The 20303-nt window shown below is 42.3% G+C and overlaps 1 protein-coding gene across 1 annotated transcript in view; it reads left to right on the top strand.

The window, feature by feature from the left end:
* LOC110965654 (teashirt homolog 1-like) overlaps positions 1-18054 on the top strand; it is a 28642-nt gene extending 10588 nt beyond the window's left edge. The window contains 2 exon segments of the mRNA XM_022214810.2: positions 13467-14564; positions 14567-18054. Of these exon segments, the coding sequence (XP_022070502.2) occupies positions 13467-14564; positions 14567-16800 (3332 nt within the window). The 3' untranslated portion in view covers positions 16801-18054.
* The last annotated feature ends 2249 nt before the right edge of the window (positions 18055-20303 follow it).

The raw sequence follows: 20303 nt of genomic DNA, 5'->3' as shown, positions 1-20303 counted from the left end.
TTTTGTTCAGTAAAATCTGGATCTAGGAGTGTTTAATATCCATTAGTTCCATTCAGTAGCGTTCGTGTCCACCTTCTACTTTGGGTGCTTCTTGCTGCTTCACCTTCTTGAAGGCCTGTGCAATATATCTGTCATCTTGACGAATAATTACAGCGTATTTGGAATCCGTCTGGCCTTACATTTAGACTCCACGAATGGCCACATTCCCAGTTTCACCATGTCCGTGTGTGTGAGTCATTTCTAGGTGAGTGTGACGTACTTTTTTTTGACTCAACTAATCTGTTTTTCCTCTCCATCTTCTAAGTCTGTCACTTCATTTCTTTTCCTGCCGTGCCTCATAGTTGGAACCTTCGAAGTCCTCTGGTTTAACAATAACTGCTGTCAGATTTTAGAAACTAGACAAAGAGCCTTAAGAAGGCAATGCCACACAGACTGGACTGGAAGTGGTGACTCAGTAACAATTTTTACATCTGACTGGACGCAACCAGCTGAAATATACTTCATTTTGCAAAAATGCAATATCACTGATTGGTGATGGCGGATAGTGGCGCAAATCTCAGAAATCTGGATTCAATATGTTACAAAGTGATTTGATCAATAGCTAAAGAGGATTTTTAGTATTCATGTTGTTTTCTTCACAATTCAAAAGATCTATAAAATGTCCGAAAATAGCAGAAAAGTTCAACTTAGAAATATTAATTCTTAAAATGGCCAATTTAGTCTGATACGCTCAGAAACAGACAAGATAAGAATTTAGGCTTAACCAATCATAAAACATTTTTACATTTTGTATTTGTTCTTCAAAAGCATTGAAAGCTGGGTAAACTTATTATCCATCATCAAAATGGTCAGAAGATTACACCTCTACTGCTCTTCAAAAACAGACACAGCAGCATGGCAACAGGATTTATTCACTTTTCTGTACACAAAGGGAAAGAAAAACTTGCATCTCTGATTTCTTGAGGTTTCTCCATTATTGAAAAATACAACAGGTTGTTTCTGACAACTCAGTCACAGCCTTAAAGAACCAGCTGTGGTGTAGAAAAGTCTGTGCTCTACTTTATTTCTAAGAAAAACACACAAACTTATCTAACGAGCTGCAGCATCATCGTCTGAGGTTTGTCTCTCACTCAACATGGTGCCGTGACAAACTACCAAAGGTTACTGCAAAATGACCGCGACGCGAACGCTGTAAAAATGATGTTAATTAAACGATGCACCGTTCTTATTTGTCAGTGGAGGGAATAGAGCTGTGTTTTTTAGCAGAGTGCGCCGTACATGTCAGGGATGTTTAATTAAACTTCGTCAAACTAAACAAGATCAAGGAGCAGGATGGCTCACACTGATTAACATCACGTTTATCAAGTTCAGTCAATTACCCTGTTACCTTGTTAGACTCCCTCCTCCTTCTTCAGTGTACAGCCAGACAGAGGTGAGATGCTGGAAATTGGGGGAAAATTCTTTGTTTGTACGGATTCTTTCAAGACAAAATCATGCATCTACACAATCTATTGTCTTTAAAGAGCTGTGTTACCAGCTATTTCACAGCAGCTACATAAAAACCTGCTGAGATATCATGGATCTACGCATTGTTAAAGCACACTAAATACATGATATGACATTCTGCTGGCAAGTTTGGATACATTTAAAGTATTGAAATCCCTGTAAACTTGCAGCAATTATCTATTCATGTTCTCATTTTGAGACGAAATGAAACACATGACCGTATGAGAGCAGGCTGGTCAAAAAGATATTTTCAGACTGGCTTAGAACTATTTTAAAACTGCTCTCGGATGTTTTTAGCCCCTGCAATGCTAGACAGTAGACCTACTGTGGAAGCGCCGCTGATGGCACAATCCTGAGCGGGTGAAAATGTGCACCCCTCCTCTGGATATTTGGAATCTATTATGTATGGAGGAGCTGAGTGTCTACAAGACCAGGGCCAGAGCGCTAGACGGGACCGAGCGAGGCACTATTGTATATGTGAGACACAGAGGGGAGAGAGAGGGGAGGGCGGGAGGTGGAGGTGGTGGAGGGGAGCAGAAAAGAAGCAATAGAAGGAAGGGACATAAAGGGGTGAAAAAAGAGGTAGAGAAAGAGACTGACAGCAGACAAAAAGAAACCAGGGAGGGAACGAAAGGGGTGGGTCAGGATGAGGGAGTGGAAAAAGAGGAGGCGAAAGCAACAGAGGAGTGAAAGAGGAGTGACTGGAGGGGTTGAGGGATGGAGGGAGAGGTGAATAAAGCGAGAGAGGGAAGAGAAAAGTATCGAGGCAATGAAGAAGAAAAAACAGAGAAAGAAAGCAGTTGGATGGTGGAAGAGAAAGAAAAGAGGGGAGGATGTCACCCATGGCTGCCACTCATCACTCACAGCTTAATGACGCTGGGGTTTTTTTCTCCTTCTTCTCCCCTCTTTTCTCCCGCTTCTTTTCCGTGGGAGATGAACGGGGGATTGAGGGAGGAGGAGGGAGGGAGTTCGGCTCGCACCCAATCAAACGGGGTCATGGAGAGTTCACAACCTCCAGGTGGGACTGTCCTCCACCGAGGGGAGATGATGTCAGTGAGTGTGTGTGCGGCGGCTTGGCGTGCAGCAGGAGATGAATTAGCGTTGACATTTTGTAGAAATTTCAGAAGACAAAATCTTGCGAGAAGAAGGGTTAAAGCTAATTAAAGTAGTGGCCAAGGTTAAAACAAGTGAATGACTCTTTTTTTTTTTTTTCTTTCTTTTTTATGAAAGCACAATTGGAGGTGAGATGCGTTGTGGCGATGCAGATTTTCACGTCTGACACTTCTGTAAACACAGCGACGGTTTTGTTTTGCTCGCCTGTCAGCCTTTCAGTTTAGTTAAGGTGCAAATTCCTTGTCCAAAGTTTGCGCTCGTGTGTTTATATGTGTGTGAAGCGTGTTTGTTTGCAGCAGAGAGCTTCGTTCTGGGACCGGGCTGGAGTTTTGATTCAGTCTGTGTGTTAAGTGTGTGCTGAGCTCCACTTGTCCTCTCACTCATTCCTGTTTCTGGGAAGCATCAGCCGTTTAAAACTCAAATGGCAGGATTTTTTTTTCTTCTTCCCCCGCTCCTCTCGCTCTCCTCCTCACACCAAATTTGGGGAACAGCTGGGGCGGCCATGACGATGATTTGTCTCCCTCTGCCCGTCCGCCTGACAGGTTGAGAGAATGCACACACATGTACACACACAGCACACAGATACACACTCACTACTAGGCACATACACACACAATTAAACCTCAGACAGACAGGCACAAACACACACATGTACACACTTTCACACAGACACAAAAAGTACCGCGGTGTAAGAGGCTGTGTTCTCAGGGCGCTGCCAAAACACTCCTGATTTCCTTTAGCCTGGGCGGCCATACATCAGCTCGGGGCCTCCCAGCCCGGATGGCAGGGGCTGACAGAATGACATGTGTCATTTATCAAACGAGGGGCGCCAGGCCTCAGGAAAAGAACAGACCGCCGCGTGACAAAGCCCCCCGAGAGCTCTCCTCCACTCACAACGAGGGGAGTGTGTCATGGGATAGACACTGACAAATCAGCCCAGATAGAACACACATGGATACACGCTGACGCCGAAGCAGAGGAAACGCACACTGAGAGGTGCGCGCGTTGCATCCGAGCCACTTGAGAGACTTTTTTTTTTTTAAATAAAAATTTGGATTTGCTGGCAGCAGACCTACAAACACACATACCCACACATACGCCCACATATATGTTTCCCTCGCAGCCAGAGGAAGCCACAGCCAAAGCTTCCTCCTGTTGCCAGCAGCAGACCCGTCCTTCTTAATGAACGGTCATTGGCTGCCGAAAGGAACTCTCTTTTTTTTGGCCCTTCTCTTTCATGTCCGTGCCACCACATACACACAGCAGCAACCCTCTTTTTTGCCTTCATTATGTCTCCCTCCTCTTCCTCTCTGTCCCCCCTCCACCTACTTTTTTTACTCTTTCCATAGCCTGTTCATTTGTCTTCATAAGCCTAATTTATTTCCTCTGCCAGATGCAAGCTGACAGCCATCAGTCACTCTCCCACTCGTTCTGACGCACACACCTGACCTCCTGACACGCAGACAGATACACGTGCGCACAAACGCACATAGCTCTTTTCTCTCGCTTTCTTTTTTTTATATTCATTTACCCCTGTCTCTATTACGGAGCGCCACATTACCTCACGCTGCTCTGAGGTAAGCTCTGCAGTCACATACCCTCTGTTTTACCCCTGCCCCCCCCCCACCACCAAAACCCTCCCATTAACATTACTGAAGATGGATGTGTCTTCATAGCGGAGATTGATTGCGGATATAGAGTTATGGTGCCATTTCTGTGTGTGTGTGCGAGCGTGTGTTAGTGTTAGATGGAGGGCACTTTGGGAGGCGGCGTTGGGAGCTGAAATGTGAGGGAGGCAGCCTTTTCTCTTTTCTTTTTTTTTTTTTCCAGAACCTTCCAGCCGTTCGTTGTCTGTCCGCAGTCTTGATATTGTGCTCTGTTGAAGGATTGCTTCCTCTCTTCCTGCCTCTCTGACTGTGAAGCTGTTCATAACCAGCGTACACACACTCAGACACACACTAACACAGGCATGCATACTCACACAGACACAATTAGGGTGAGATGGCTACTGATACTAGTCCACTTTGAGAGCCCACTACATAATTTACTGACTTTCTCGAGGGACCCTTTTTCTAGCCCCTAATCCCTCCTCCCTCCTATCATTTCTTCTTTTGTCACTTTATTGCCATGGTCATCAGGAAAAAAGGGTAGAAATGTCCACACATACACACTCCAAACTGCAGTGTGGTTGAGCTTATTCTTTTGTTGTATTTTTTTCTGTTCCGCCCCTATGCTATTCATCATGCTTAAATCCTAAACCAGTGTTGAAATGAAACAGTGGAACTTTGTTTAATGAAGCGCCAGACTTCAGCACTAACTCATCACTTGAGCGGGCACAATGAAAAAGGAAAATGTGGCGATGCATAGAGGATAACGGTTTTGATGGTGCACAATTGCTGGAATTTCCCTGGTGACACATGCAGTTAAGAGCACTAAAATGTTTGGGGACGGTTGTCCCGAGCAGCCTTCTGCCCTGAGGGTTTGCGGCTCTAATTAATTTCCCTAAAGTGACTTTATAGTTTTTAAAGATATAATTTCTTTGTCTGTCTGTGAAGGGATGTCAGTCAGGTCTCTGAGGTCTGGTTCACACAAAATCCTCTGCATTATTACGTTGAGGCCTGTGTTGCATATGCGGCGTTTGCTTCTGAACGCCTTACAGAGAAGTAGATAAGGGCAGAGAGAAGCTGATGAAATGTTTTCATGCAGCAAGACAAAATAATGTGTGTGTGTGTGTGTCTGGCACGGCGCTGTCATATTTTAGACTGTTGAACGGATTTAAGCCGTAGTCACACAAACATTGAAAACAGTGAAATCAGTTCTTTTTCAAAAGAATCATCACAATCGGGGGATTTGCTTGCAGGGGCTCAGTGGAGCTACACTTTTTATTTGCGTCAAGTTCAACTTGAGAGCCAATACTGCTCATCCACTTCACAACAGAGAAGTGGTTTCTACATGAAGATGAGACAGGAATTGATGTTAGAAATAGATACAGACTGATGTTGGAGCTTTGGGGCAGATTTTAGACAGTAAATAATTTCAATATTGTTATACTGGCCAATATTCTTTATACATGCACATTTGATTAAAATTTAGAGTAGAATATGGGGTTATTGTCCATGCCGTTCACAAACTAGTAAACAGCTTACATTGAAGTCACTGATGGACTCCGCACCACCATCAGCTCTGCTACATGTGCTGCAGACAGACAGTGTTGTAAGGAGTCAGAGCTGCTTTGCTGGACAAACTGTATGATGGCATAATTGCTAAATAACCCCAAACATGTTTTTATGCAGTCCATTTTTTCTAAAAATCTCTTTTCATATAATATTGAACAACATATCTGTCAGTGCCAAATATATCCGCCAACCGTTGGTATTAGTGGGGTCCTCGTCAAAATGTTTCTTGAGTGAACTGTTGAAGTTGCTGTTTAACGGCCACGCTACGTCAACAAGTGATTGTTTCCTTAATAAAAAATTATGGAATGTGTAAAGACATGATCATAATGAACATAAAAAACATATTTTTTTTAAATAAAAATGTGTGCAAGATATATCCCTTGGACTTCAAAAAGTCTCTCAATTATACATTGACCCACCTATGTCTTTCATCGAACTATTCTTTTTGTGAAGATGAGCAGACGAGTTTTGCGGTGCCACTTTCTGGAGCTCCTGGGTCATTGGGGTTCTTCTTTCCTGCAGAGAGTAAAGGATCAGATTGGTGTAAGTGTGTGTGCTTACATGTGTGTGTTTTTTTCCTCTCGCCCACTGTGTTTCTGTTCCTTCTCTATGTTTTGTTCCTCAGCAGTGTACAAAGTGGATGGCCTCTGTGAATTGAGGGGAGGGCTGACAGCGCAGAGAAGGTTGATTGATGGCTTATTGTGCAACTGGACTCTGCTAGACCGAACTGGTTAGGTGGTGACCCTGTTTTGGCCCGGTGCCCTCTGTTTTTTTTTAAATTCCACCTTTCTTTTTCTCTCACCGTCTACCTCGATCACTTGCAGACGCTGAGACATAATTATATAAATATACATGTACGTGCAGGCCGTACACACACTTCCTCCTCTTGCTTCTTCTCCCTTCGTCTTCTTTGTTGCACTAAACTCATCACTGTTGCCATTATTCTTCGTCCGCTGTTTCCTTTCTTCCTTCCTCGGCCCACTTTGTTTGTCAGTGCTCCTTCTGGACAATCCCATGAGTCATTTCACCAGGGTTCGTTTTACAGCCCTTATTCATACATTCTCGATCCAAAACACTGGCCACTTTGTAGGAGCACACCAAATCCACTGCTGCTTTTGAACTTCCCCATCACCAGGCAGTTTTTGAACCCAGAACAAGCAGTTTTGACAGTTTTAAGGAAGATAAAGTTAACCTAAACACCGGGCGCACTAGTTCAAACTGTGTTTCATCCTGGGTTTTTTTCCTGCAATGATTTTCTGCCTGCGTTCTCCACACAACCATAGTGATTTATGGTAATTATCCATCTTTGGGGTCATCCATCAACTGGTTGTTGCTAGGCGATGGGAGCAGCTGTTGTTTAGTCGGGGGAAGCTCCACTGTCAGGGGCAATGCAGGTGAATTCAAAAGACGCCATCTATGGAGAAAGGATGACTTAAATAATCAGCATTTTAAATAATGAAAGTCCTCATGAGTGTTAAAAAAGCAACAGGAATTTAATACAGTACAGATAATTCAATTTGAATTTTACCAAGGCTGTAATCCAAACAAAAATAATTATGATGTTAAAGAAATTGACAGTATTTTCTCTAAAAGAATCTGTTTAACGAATGACATCTGTCTGCTACAGCCTACATTGAATCAGTGTTTGGCATAGGTTGAGTAGATCTCACTCACATCATCTTTAATTAGCATTAGTAATGCTTTATCTGTACGCTGCTTGAAAACAAACCAGATGGTTTTGAATGTCTGTGCAGCACCAGAGCAGCGTTCGATCGCTGGGCGTGGAGGAGCTTTGGCAGAGAAGTTGAGCAGAAAGGGCTGGAATCTGCGGTGCCGATGATCTAACGGCTGTTGTTTCATCTCAGAACAAGCAGGCACTGACAGTTCAGGGGAAAAAGGTGATTTATAGACCACATGCATTGTCATGGCGTGTCAAAACTGGCTCGCGGGAGATCTGAACAAACAAGGGCACAAAAGAAGACGGAAGAAAAGAGGAAAAACTTGTGGAGCAACTCAGGAAAGAGCCTGGATAATGCAGGTGTCCGGATTCGTTTTCTTTCATCTCTTTTATGCTCCGTCTCCTTCACAAATGAATGAAGGTAAAGTGCATTGTGGAGATGACCCATTTACAAAGGCTTTTAGCATAGTGTGAGTTCACATAATTGCAAATTGCTTGGAACGTAAAGTAGTGTGCAGAAGTGCAGCACAATCAGGGAGGCATCTGATCCGTCAAGTACTCATTCTACCACAGTGATTACAACCCAATAAAACAGAGCCAGACTCATAAAGAGCCACCTTCAGCTACATGAAGAACAAGAAGTCCCGCAACAGATGGCATGACTCCCCCAGAGCCCTGATCTCAACATCATTATTTCAGTTTAGGATTACACAAAGAAACTGAAGACATTGAGACATTCAAACCAGCTAACATACCTACCGAAACTCTGCACAAGTCACCAAATACTGACTTGATAGATTGATTTGCACTAATTAATTACGCTAAGTAAATGCTATTTATTGCATTATTTTTACCAGCATCCTTTCAAGGTTGAAACTTTTTCACAGCACTGCAAATAAAGACCAGGTTAGCAGCAAAAACCTCAGGAAAATGTAACTAATTTCACTTCCCAGATTAGTAGACCGCTGTGTTTGATCAAAGTAAGCCATGTAAGCCCATATAGCTACCAGCATGAGAAGCAGACTGTAGCGGCTGTTTTGTTTTTCCTCAAACGGAAGAGCTGTGGAAACTGAGAAGGTGGATTCATACAACACATGAGCTATTACAAGCCCTGGAGCTATTGTGCCATATGGTGGACTGTTCTATGTGGGTTAGGGGAGGGTGGGACGGAGGGGGTTGCTGTTAGGTAAGCTTTTATTTACGTGTCTGATCATGGAAGCTGTGAGGGAAATTATGGTGAATACATGCTGTCTGTGGTAGCATGGCTTTTGAAAATATTGCAATGTAAAACATGGACTATAAAGTTTCTTTCATCAAATCGAGCAACAAAAATGCCCAAAATTGTGTTAAATGAGGTGAATCTTTAAGAGAGACATTTTGCAACTCTCTAAAGATGTAATTTATCTGCATTTACCTGACTAATATTGTTATTTCAATGATTTGGATCATTTCTTGGGTCTCGCTGCCAATAATTGTGGCTAATAAGAGGCTGTAGTTGTTTGCCCCAGTCTGCATCTTCCCTACAGCAGTCCAAAGAGAGTGTCAGGTCCTATGAAACCACAGCCACAACTATCCCAGACTGAGAAAAGAGAGGAGGAATGAAGAGGATGGGGGGTGTGAGGCAGAGAGAGACAGAGATTGCCTGACATACTAAGCATTACCATAATTGGCTTTTCTACATGATAGGACAGAGGAAATAATAATGTCATTTTATTTACAGCCTTCTCTCTGCTGAAACACACACACACCCATGCACACCGTACAGGTCAATGACACACACTGATCAGGCCTGTCCAAAGCCATCAGAGGTGAGTGGCAGGGAATGGAGGGGCCGGTGACAAAGCGAAACGGGAGAGAGAAATAAGACTGCCACGCCGGAGCTCCTGTTTTGAAGGGCCGCTAAACGTTGTGAGGGAGCCTTCGCCGGCCGCCCGGCTTCGAATGCGGTGCTCTGCCACGCAGGGTAAATCAGCGGGGTGAAAGCTGGCGGAATTGGACATTAGCACTGCAAATGAGAGCGGGATTGCCCTCTTCTCTGAGACAACATGAATAAATGAAGAAGGTTTAGAGGAGAAAGTGTGTGTGTGTGCGCGTGAACGATTGAGGAGAGAGAGAGGGAAAAAAGAAATTGTTTGCTGTGGCAGTGCCATGTCCTACTCAAGTTATCCCAACCTTTCTTGTGTTATCTTTCAGAAGCAGTCAGAATGTCTGACACCAGCCTGTTATGCAGTTAACGCCCCATAGTAGGAGCAGATATGAAAATGCGGGTAATTATTTTGGTGTCAGTGGGTTAATTGTCAATTTTACCTATATAAGGCAGAAACCTTTGTGTCCAGGTGGAGTTTTCCAACCAGAATGAGACAAACCAGTTTTTGACTTGTATTAAAGAGGCTAAGCCAATGCTTCAACCCTCCTGTTGTCCTCATTTACAGCACCAAAGAATATTGTTCCTTGTCTGAAAAAAATCCAAAAATTCAGCAAAAAATTCCTCAGATTTTTTTTTTTTTTTTAAATAGCAAAATCTTCAAGAAGAATATTCCTTAAGAGTTTCCCTTAAAAGTTTTGTTTAAAAAAAATTCCCAAATTTGGCAAGAAATAAAAATTATAAAAATAAAATAAATAAAAATTGTAAATATTTTCAAAAAATGAATAAAAATCTTCCAAAAAAATTCTAAAAATATCCAAAGTGATTCCATATATACCGGTAAAAGTTCTAATATTTTCTTTAAGAACATTTGGAAAAAAATTAACCAAAGTCCAGCAAAATTCACTGGATTTTGGTTGCTTTTTTTCTGAATGTTCTTAAAGAAATATTTTAAACGTTTATTTTTTCCACTAAAAAATATTCAAGAATTCCTAAAAATATTGAAAATGTGAAAGTTTTCACTGTGAAAATATAGTTTTATCCCACATTTTCAAACTTTCAAACCCGCAGAATGACACGAGGGTTAAGTCACTGAGAGTATCCAGTCAGGCATTATGAAAAGCTTAATTGACGAACTTAATAACTGCATAGAATGAAAGTCTAACTTGATTTACCTTGCAATGCACACAGCGTCTATATTGCTTGCCCAGAAATCTCCAAAGAGCATAAATTTATATTGGCAAGTTGCCGTTCGACATACACTGTTAGGCGTTCCACGGTCAAATACTGGTTTGTCTCCTTCTGGTTGGAAAACTCTACTGAGACACAAAAGGTTCCTAAATACTAATTAACTGCATTTTCAAATCTGCTCCTACAAGCTATAAATGTAGTTTGAAAATGATTACATTTTTGAGAATTACCAGTATTTTGAAGTCACACTTGTGCTCCGTTGGGTGGTTTCAGTAACATTATTTCATGTTTGGATCAGTTATGTACAAGTGTTGTGATTGAGTTCTACCTCACACGGCTTCCTGCCTTTAGGGACGAAAGTGGTTTTGAGGGAAGAGGAGTGCGCGTTTGCATGTGTGTGTGAGGCTGAGGGGATGTCCTACTGCGGTGTCACCTGTCTGCAGCAGGAAATCCTGGACTTTGGGCACAACAATAGTGACAGGCTCCTCTCCAGACGCAGATGGCTTCGCTTTTTCCCCCCGCTAGCCACATTGCATCTCTGCTTGCACCTGACACGCAGTGACACTCGCACAAAAACACACACAACACATGCAACCGATCAGCCACACCTTGCTCACACACATGTGGCAGGAATGTAACTCATTTCTTTCGCCTCAATTCTTAGCCATTCAACTTGTTTCCCTGTCATTTTTTTTTTTTTTCCCTGTCAGATATTCAGACACACACACACACCTCTTGTTCGCTGGCCTAAACACATCTTCTTCTTTTTTTTTTCCTCTCTCTCCTCTCTTTTCAAAACTTCCCCTCTTTTCCCTATCCTCCCTGACAGCACAAAGTGGGCTTACGTTTTTGACTGACAACCACAACAGACACTTTTCTCCCCCCCCCACCCCTCCTCTTCTCCTCTCCCCTCCACCCCCATTTTAATCCCCTCCCTATCCCTCTCCCCCCCCCCCTCCCCTCCTCTCCAACCCTCCCCTCTTTTCCTCTTTTGTTCTGAGTGACGCTCGAAAGCCGCCGTGTCAGCATCTTTTCCATCTCTGATTGCCTTATTAGCCGGCGGTGGCACCCGCAGCTTTTCTGACACAGATGGTGAAGGAGGGAGGCTCGAGCAGTGCGGGGAGGGGAGGAGGGGAGGAAAAAAATGGCTGACTTGTGTTTGTTGTTGTTACTTTCCCCCTCCCACCTCTTCTCGGCGCTTGTTTGTGTGGACACTGACACCTCGGGCTGACACTGACACACTCCTGACACTGATGCCTGTCAAGGCAACATACGGAGGATGGCAGGGAAAGAGTAGAATTTAGTGCTGGTGTGCTTCCCCCCTGTGTGAATGCAAGCGTGTTTGTACTGCTGTCAGGTTTCTCTCACTTTGTCTTTAGCTGCTCTCACCACATTGACTTTGAATAAGTTCAGTTGTGCACTGATTTCCATACATCTCTCAATAGGGAGGGCGACACTGGTTGAAGAAAAGCTGCCTTTGTAGCAACTCAATTGTCTGTAATATAGAATGTTTCTAATCATGAGCAGAACAGGAATAGTTTAATTAAAAGGAGGGAGGATGTATGTTGACCGCTTTCACACACAGACATTTTCACACACATTTACAAGACAGCTGCAAGACCTCCAGCTTTTCCCAGGCAGCAGAAACTGGCACCTCACAAACATCAGGTATTATGTCCATTCTGATTATGGGATAGAGAGCTACATGCTGTTTGAAGCTGACAGCACATCTGCCTCCTCACTGGAGACTGATTCTGGCACCTCAGACAAGCATCTTACGAAGGATGGATTGGGGAAGCTGCCTTAGCATATTTAACCCTCTGTTTTTCCCTCTCCCTGCCTCTGTGTGATGCTTCCCTCTAAATCTGCCTCCATGATCGTATATAAACCTTTTCTTCTCTCTACTATTGTGATTTTTTTTAATCTTTGACAGCTTGGAATTGTGACACAGATATTCTAATTTTTGTGTGTAACTTGTGGGCTGTTATATAGAGAAAACAGGCAGCCATTTTCCATTGATACTATAAATTTCTCTCTCTTCTTTTTAAAATGGCACACTTGACGCTGTGAGCACTCGGGAGCACAGGCAGTAACAACACGACTTGTCATGTCCACTGGCCGTTTCCTAGCATCACGCTGTGAGGACTTCCACAGCCGATGCCAAGTTGACTCCAGCCAACCATGGCTTGGCAAGGCCTGTGCAGCTGGCATTTTCCTCCACTATCTCTTACTTGTAAATCCATAGTATGTGTGGCATGTCGGAGGAATCGAGCGAATCAAAGTCAGGAGCAGATCTATTGTTGCTGTACAGCAGCAAAATAGACAATGAAGGATTATATGGCTGCAGGCTATTCTGGCATTTCAATTTGCTGACAAGTAAATAGGTTTCTATTTAATGGATACCCTGAAATGCTTGCACATATACAGTAAGTTCATCTTTTTAGTTTATTGCTGCTTAGCATATGTTAAAATATCAAAGTGGATTAGTCAGGTATTCTATTTCTTCATACTTGTTATATTAAAAGGAAACCGTGTCTTCTTTTCTGCTGTGAAGCATCACAGAAGAAATTACACAAGTTGCATCTCTACTGAGACTTTTTTCTCTTCTAAATTTGAAATTTTGCTTGTTTATTTTTTTATTTTTAAGTTGAAACCTCTCTAATCTTTTATACTCTTTACCCTTGCCATATGGAAGTGTTCAATAGCTCCATCAGGCACTGAAGTGAAGAGGATGATCTGTCATTGTCCAGACATGGATGTTGGCCACTTTATTATCGCAAACCTCTGTCTTCTGCAGGAACTAATGACAATAAAATCTCTTCAGGATTATTACAGTCACCACTTACATATAGTGAAGGTTATGTTGTGTCAAGTCTCTTAAAATATGAAGGAATTATTGGTATCTAATGTCACTTTTCCCCTCTGTTTTGTTTTCCAGCTTATGGACCTGAAGATGAATTTACAGTGGGCAAGGTTGATGAAGATGAGCATCTACAGGATGATGGCCTTTCCCTGGACGGTCAAGATGCAGACTATCTGTTCAATGATGATGAGGATGGAAGAGATCATTTTAGCTGCCAAAACTCTCCACTCAGCAATGGCACCAACCCAGACCCCGGGTATGCTTCTCCCCTCAGCACCACCAGTGATCAACTGGTGGATCTTAAGACCACCTCTTCCTTCAGCGATCAGGAGAGGGTAGAAGAGAGGCTAGGCGAAAGCACAGAGTCCATCAATGGGCTCACGCTACAGGACAGTCTGGCGAAAATGAAAGCCGTCTATGCAAATCTGATCTCGGATGCCTCCTGGTCCAGCATTGCTCTGGACATGCTTAAAAGTAAACAAGGGAACAACTTTGCAGCTAGTAATGGCAGCGGGAGCAATCACAAAGGGACCAACGGGTTCCTGAACATTCACAGCCCAACCAACATCCATACGAAGACCAGATGTAGCAACAGTAACAACACCTCAGCCACTACTAGCATTACCACCAGCAGTAGCACTGCAAGAACAGTGTCAAGCAACAGCAACAGTGGCATCAATGTAAGCTCTGGCAGCACGGGAGGATTAGCCTACGACTGGCATCAGGCAGCTTTGGCTAAAACCCTGCAGCATACTCCATACCAACTCCTTCCTGAGCCTAGCCTTTTCAGCACAGTGCAGCTTTACAGGCAAAACAATAAGCTCTATGGCCCCGTGTTTACCGGAGCCAGCAAATTTAGGTGTAAGGACTGTAGTGCAGCCTATGACACTTTGGTCGGCTTAACTGTGCATATGAACGAAACGGGCCACTACCGTGACGACAACAAGGACACGGAGGACGATCGAAGCAAGAAGTGGTCCAAGCCACGCAAGCGTTCCTTGCTGGAGATGGAAGGTAAAGAAGATGCCCAGAAAGTCCTTAAATGCATGTACTGTGGTCACTCTTTCGAATCCCTGCAAGACCTTAGTGTTCACATGATTAAAACAAAACACTATCAGAAAGTGCCTCTAAAAGAACCAATGCCAGCCCTCACCTCAAAGCTGGTACCCCCAACCAAAAAAGAGCATTTCAAGACTTGATGTCGCCGAGCTCACCAGAGTCTGTCTCATCTGGCATACTCCTGGGAGAGTCTCCCAAAGACCAAAAAGTGGCCAATCCCTATGTCACTCCTAACAATCGATATGGTTACCAAAACGGTGCCAGTTATACTTGGCAATTTGAGGCACGAAAGGCACAAATCCTTAAATGCATGGAGTGTGGCAGTTCTCATGACACCTTGCAGCAACTGACAGCCCACATGATGGTCACAGGACACTTTCTTAAAGTAACAAATTCAGCCTCTAAAAAGGGTAAACAGTTGGTTTTTGATCCTGTAATTGAAGAGAAAATTCAGTCTATTCCTTTGCCACCCACCACTGCTCGACTCCCAACGCCCAATGGCAAGTCCCAGCCTGACTCCCCAATGCCACCCTCTAGCCCTGAGGAGAAATATGAAGACAAGAAAGATGAAGAGGCAGAGGAAGAGAAAATGGAAGTAATGGAACCAGAGAAAAAAATAAAAGAAGAGAAAGAAGACCCTGTTGAAAAAGCTGATAAACCTGGAAAGGCCAGATCTTACCAGTATCTCACAGAAGAAGACTTGGAAGAGACACCTAAAGGTGGCCTGGACATCCTGAAGTCTTTAGAGAACACAGTTTCAAGTGCAATCAGCAAAGCCCAAACAGGAACACCAACCTGGGGAGGTTACCCCAGCATTCATGCAGCCTATCAGCTCCATGGATCCTTAAAGTCGACTTTGCCCTCATGTGCACAGGTTCAACCTTTGTTCAGCAGCACCAGCCTGAAGGTAACATCTTCTGATTTAAGCTCTCTGATCCATTCCCCAAATAGCCCCTCTCCACCTCCGAGTCATAAGAGCAATGTGCTGGCCATGGAGGAGTTGGTGGAAAAAGTGACAGGAAAAAGTTCAGTAAAGAATGAAAAAGAGGAAAAACCTGTAGAGACTAAATTGAGATCTGCAAAGTCTCCATTGCCAAATCCCAAAGACAAGCAGGCTTCACCCAATTCAGAAAATCTATCAAAGGCCGTGAAAAGCGCTGCATTGGAGGATGTGACTGAGTCAAAAAGCAAAGACGGAGAGCAGACGGAGAGTAAAATAGATGTACAGATAAAGAGTGAAATGGGTTCACCCAAAAAGGTTGTAAGCAACGGCTGCAATAACCTGAGCATCATCACTGATCACTCGCCTGAACAACCACTCGTCAACCCTCTCAGTGCTTTGCAGTCTATCATGAACAACCACTTGGGGAAAGCAGCAAAAGTGGCCACTCCCTTCATAGATCCCTTTGCCATGCTTTATAAGATCGGCAACTCTGCTCAGATTAAGCAAGTGGAGCCCGTGAGTCAGTACCACGATGATGACGATGATCAGCCCATGGACTTGACTAAATCCAAAAGCAACAACGGAAGTACCCTCAAGGGCACTCCTGCACCAAACAACAGCAAACCAGTTTTCAAAAATTTCTCTCAGTCATCCTCTCCACCACTGCGAGAGAATGCTCTGATGGATATTTCAGACATGGTAAAGAATCTGACAGGACGTTTGACACCAAAATCTACAACCCCATCTTCCATATCTGAGAAATCAGATATCGATGGCTGTACTTTTGAGGACGGCATCGAGGAACTGTCTCCTATCCAAAGACGGAAAGGCCGACAGTCCAACTGGAATCCCCAACACCTCCTGATTCTCCAGGCCCAGTTTGCCTCCAGTCTTAGAGAGACTCCCGAAGGAAAGTTTGTAATTAGTGACTTGGGACCCCAAGAGAGGGTGCACATCTGTAAATTCACTGGTCTCTCCATGACTACTATCTCACATTGGCTGGCCAATGTAAAATACCAGTTAAAGCGGACAGGGGGCACAAAGTTCCTCAAAAATATTGACTCCGGCCAACCTCTGTTTTTGTGCAGTGACTGTGCTTCCCAGTTCAGGACTCCCTCATCCTACATTCACCATTTGGAGTCCCACCTTGGTTTTACTCTAAAGGACCTCTCAAAGCTCTCCATAGACTTACTAGAGCAGCAGGCCGTCAGCAGAATAGAGGACAAGACTTTTGGTTCACCTGGACTCACAGAAGAAGACACTGGCTCAGTATATCAGTGCAAACTGTGCAATCGGACATTTGTGAGTAAACATGCAATCAAACTGCACCTTTGCAAAACACACGGAAAGTCGCCAGAGGACCATCTCATCTTTGTGAAAGAGCTGGAAAAGTTCGATAAACAATGAAGTCAGATGAAGCTGATAGCATGACAGATTACCGTTGCACTATAACTCTAAGCTGCAATCTGTCATCACAGATAGTGCCACAACTGTAAGAAGCATTGTTAGGACACATGAAAACATGGGAGCTTTAATGACACATAGTGTAATTACTCAGTTAATCACAAATGGCCAGAGCTTGCCCTGCTCTAAGCTACATTGTAAAAGTTGAATTTTTTGGTGATAAAATTGTACCAAGTTGGTGCAGCAGCCATGGCACTATATCGTCACTGACTGATTGTCGCTTTTCTTATGCACTGCATCTTATCTGAGCCTTTAGGAATAGTCCATCTGTTATTTTAAAACTGGACCATGCTCTTATTTTGATCACTGTTTTTGAATTTTTTTAAGATAAATATATTTCAACACATCTTGCATATTATTTATGAGACAGTTTGTGCATGTTTTTATGTAAAACAGTGAGTATATTACGTCTAATCGAACTTCAACCAAGATGACGGAACTGATATCCCTGTTTAAGAAATTTCGGACTCAGCTGTTTATATAAAGGTATATGGTGAACATTGGAAAGATGGTGTTCGAAAATGTTAAGGTGATTTCAGCACTTTAAGTAAGTGTAAACTGATGAAGAAATGTATGAGTAAAAAGGACAACACGTGGCCCTTTTGAGTTTTAATTCCCTTGATCGACATTTTGGGGACTAACTATAATAATGTTTTCTATTTGCCATTAATTCACAGAAATTGTTACAAAATGTTTAGAATCTTTGTTTCTATAGTAAAATATAATTTCCTGGCTGTTTCAACATGTACAGTATTTGCGTTTAGTAGGCTACCAATTTTATTATTGTGAAGCTACAGTTGTAAAGTTAATGAAGTTTAAAACTTATTGTATGAATAATCAGCAAGTATGTATACATGTATGTCAGCATATCTTGCTCTTTACAGTTCAACATTATTTGTACTGTGTGCATTTTTACAATGTTATTTTCTAGACAAATGTTGGGGCGGGGGAAATGTACAAAGCTACAGAATATTGTTGGACCACTACGTCCTTTTTCAGTGAAAAATAGGTCCCTCAGTGTGGTTTACATAAAATGAGACATCTTACAGACATCTGTTCTGATGCTTGGGACTGTACATAACATTGAAAAAATACATTCTCAGCTGACAAATTTACAAGTTTTGTCATCAACCCAGTTATTCAGAATGGCATTCTTTTATCCTCAGTTGTAAAATAAACTCCATGTCCTGGATTAAACCGCTGTTGCTTGTGTGATTAATGTGACAAAGACTGACCTTGAAATATAACTTCACACTACATTCCCTTGCCAGTATGTTATTACTTTGACTTCCTTTTAAATGCACAAGGATTTCAAAGTATTTTTCAAAATATATGTTATAACTGACAGCATTTTTCTTCTGTATTTTAACCTTATGAACCACAAAAACCTCCAGCAGGTTTTAAAATTTCCGTAATTACACAATTTATCACAGTCACAAGTTGTAAAAACAGAGAATCTTAGGATTTTCACCTTTCTTACCATCTTCTAACTAATCAATTTTACCCTTAAAGTATTGATAGTCCCTCAAAATCTTGATATTTGACAATAAACATTAAAATTAGCACAAAAAAAAGTTCCGCTCTCATAGTCACGGTGAAGCTATCAGTAACTTAGCTGTGGCCAGCAGAACTGTAACAAAAATTCTGGGACTTTTCAGCTGAACTTCAGGCTGTGTTTTACACAGAGCAGATGGGAGACTACTACGTTAGAAATGTGAGCAGTAAATTCAAGTATGCGGAGTCCAGTATTGCTAACACCTGTTTGCACATCGAAAAAATGTTGTGCGTCTTGATTCCAGGTTTTTTCAATTTTTGTAAAATAAGTAATCGAAGAAATGATTTGTGGTATTGTAGCTTTATTTTACTGCACAGGAGACATTTCTGGGTTCTCTCTCCTTCTTCATGGTTGTGCTGTTTCTGTAGAGGTGCAAGACTTTAATTCCGTGAAAAATGAGCCCACAATAAAAGTGTGACAGTAGCAGAAACCGCCCAGATACTACTTCAGGTTCAGATGGTTAAGACAACTTGTCTGACATTCTCTAAATCAAATTTTATGAAGCTGAAATCCTCAAAAAAAAAATCATCTACTTATACTTTCCATATGAACAAGAGTTTACAAATGACACCTCTACTTTGCTGTTCTCTTAGGATTTGATAGTTTGCATTACAGTAACTCTTGAGTTACCATCTGGAGTCTGGAACGACACAAAACTGGGGAAATACCGTCCAGTCCATTTTATTGTGGAGCACAGCAGATTCTGAGATACTTAGAAACAGACAACTCCTAATTGAGGATGTCTGCTGTAACTTGGACTGAGAGGGAAGTGAAATCCCCTACAACTCAAATGTTCACCACACCGCAGCTAAATAGGAATTCCAATAGCACTGAACCATCCATCCAAATACCCATGTAGTATGAGCATCCTAAATACAGTCATGTGTGACAGCTTTGATACTCTAATTTAATGCAGACAAACAGCTGGTCAAACTTCTTCTGGATGTGAGTACAAATTAACTCTGGGTCCATATATAATTGTGGGACTTGTCACCCATTTGACAGGTATCACAGTTGACATTTTTGCTGTTTTTAGGCCTGAAATCAACATGGCCGCCTATAACCAAACATCACATAGCATTTTTACACAAGGATTCTTTTACATATATATACAATTGTTTCCAGTAATTATACTAAACCAACGAACTGGTACCGTGGTGTAGCTTAAGTATGTAATAACCCATGACAATATTTACCAAAGAGCCAAACTGTTCCTTTTGTAGAACTTCTTTGGTAGCAGGTTTCCTTCTTTAGTCTTTACACTGATTCCATCCAGTTTAAACTCCGTACCAACAGCTGCTTTGAGAAGAAAGCCAAATGCAAAGTTTATGCCAGAAATTACTTTCCTTGCTTCAGTGAATAAGCAAAAATAATCTATTTTGTGTTTATATTTGTTGACAGAGCAGACTGTATTGTTGCATCACTTTGCAATGCAGTTTTATGGCCCAGTCAGCTTCTAAGATGATGGTAAAAACTGTAGCAAACACCTCTACTGAAAGAAAACTAAGCCTAGTAGCTTGCGAACAACTTTTTCCATATTTCCTTTACTGCGTGACACCTTATTATGACACATTTTATATAGTATTAAACGACTGAGAGGTTTTTCAATTCAGAGCCCCAAATCAGTGGATGTGTATGAGCAATGTCAAATAAAGACATAATCCCCTTCAGGGAAAAAAAGTGAATAAAACATTGTTATAAAAAGTCAGGATTTGACTTAATGGTTTAACGCAGAGCTAAGCTTTATAGTTCAGCTAGTGAGACACCTGATAAAAGAGGCCATGACATGTCTCCACTGAAGGTATTTAAGTCGACATGCTCCCACCCCACGCAGCTCTTGAACACTAGCCTGAGGCATTTCTCCCAAGAAACAATAAGAGTTCCAGAGCCT

The sequence above is a fragment of the Acanthochromis polyacanthus genome, chromosome 11 (assembly GCF_021347895.1).
Source record: "Acanthochromis polyacanthus isolate Apoly-LR-REF ecotype Palm Island chromosome 11, KAUST_Apoly_ChrSc, whole genome shotgun sequence".
Taxonomy (NCBI): Eukaryota; Metazoa; Chordata; class Actinopteri; family Pomacentridae; genus Acanthochromis; species Acanthochromis polyacanthus.
Note: the sequence above shows the minus strand (reverse complement) of the source record. Positions and strands in the feature narration are given on the sequence as shown.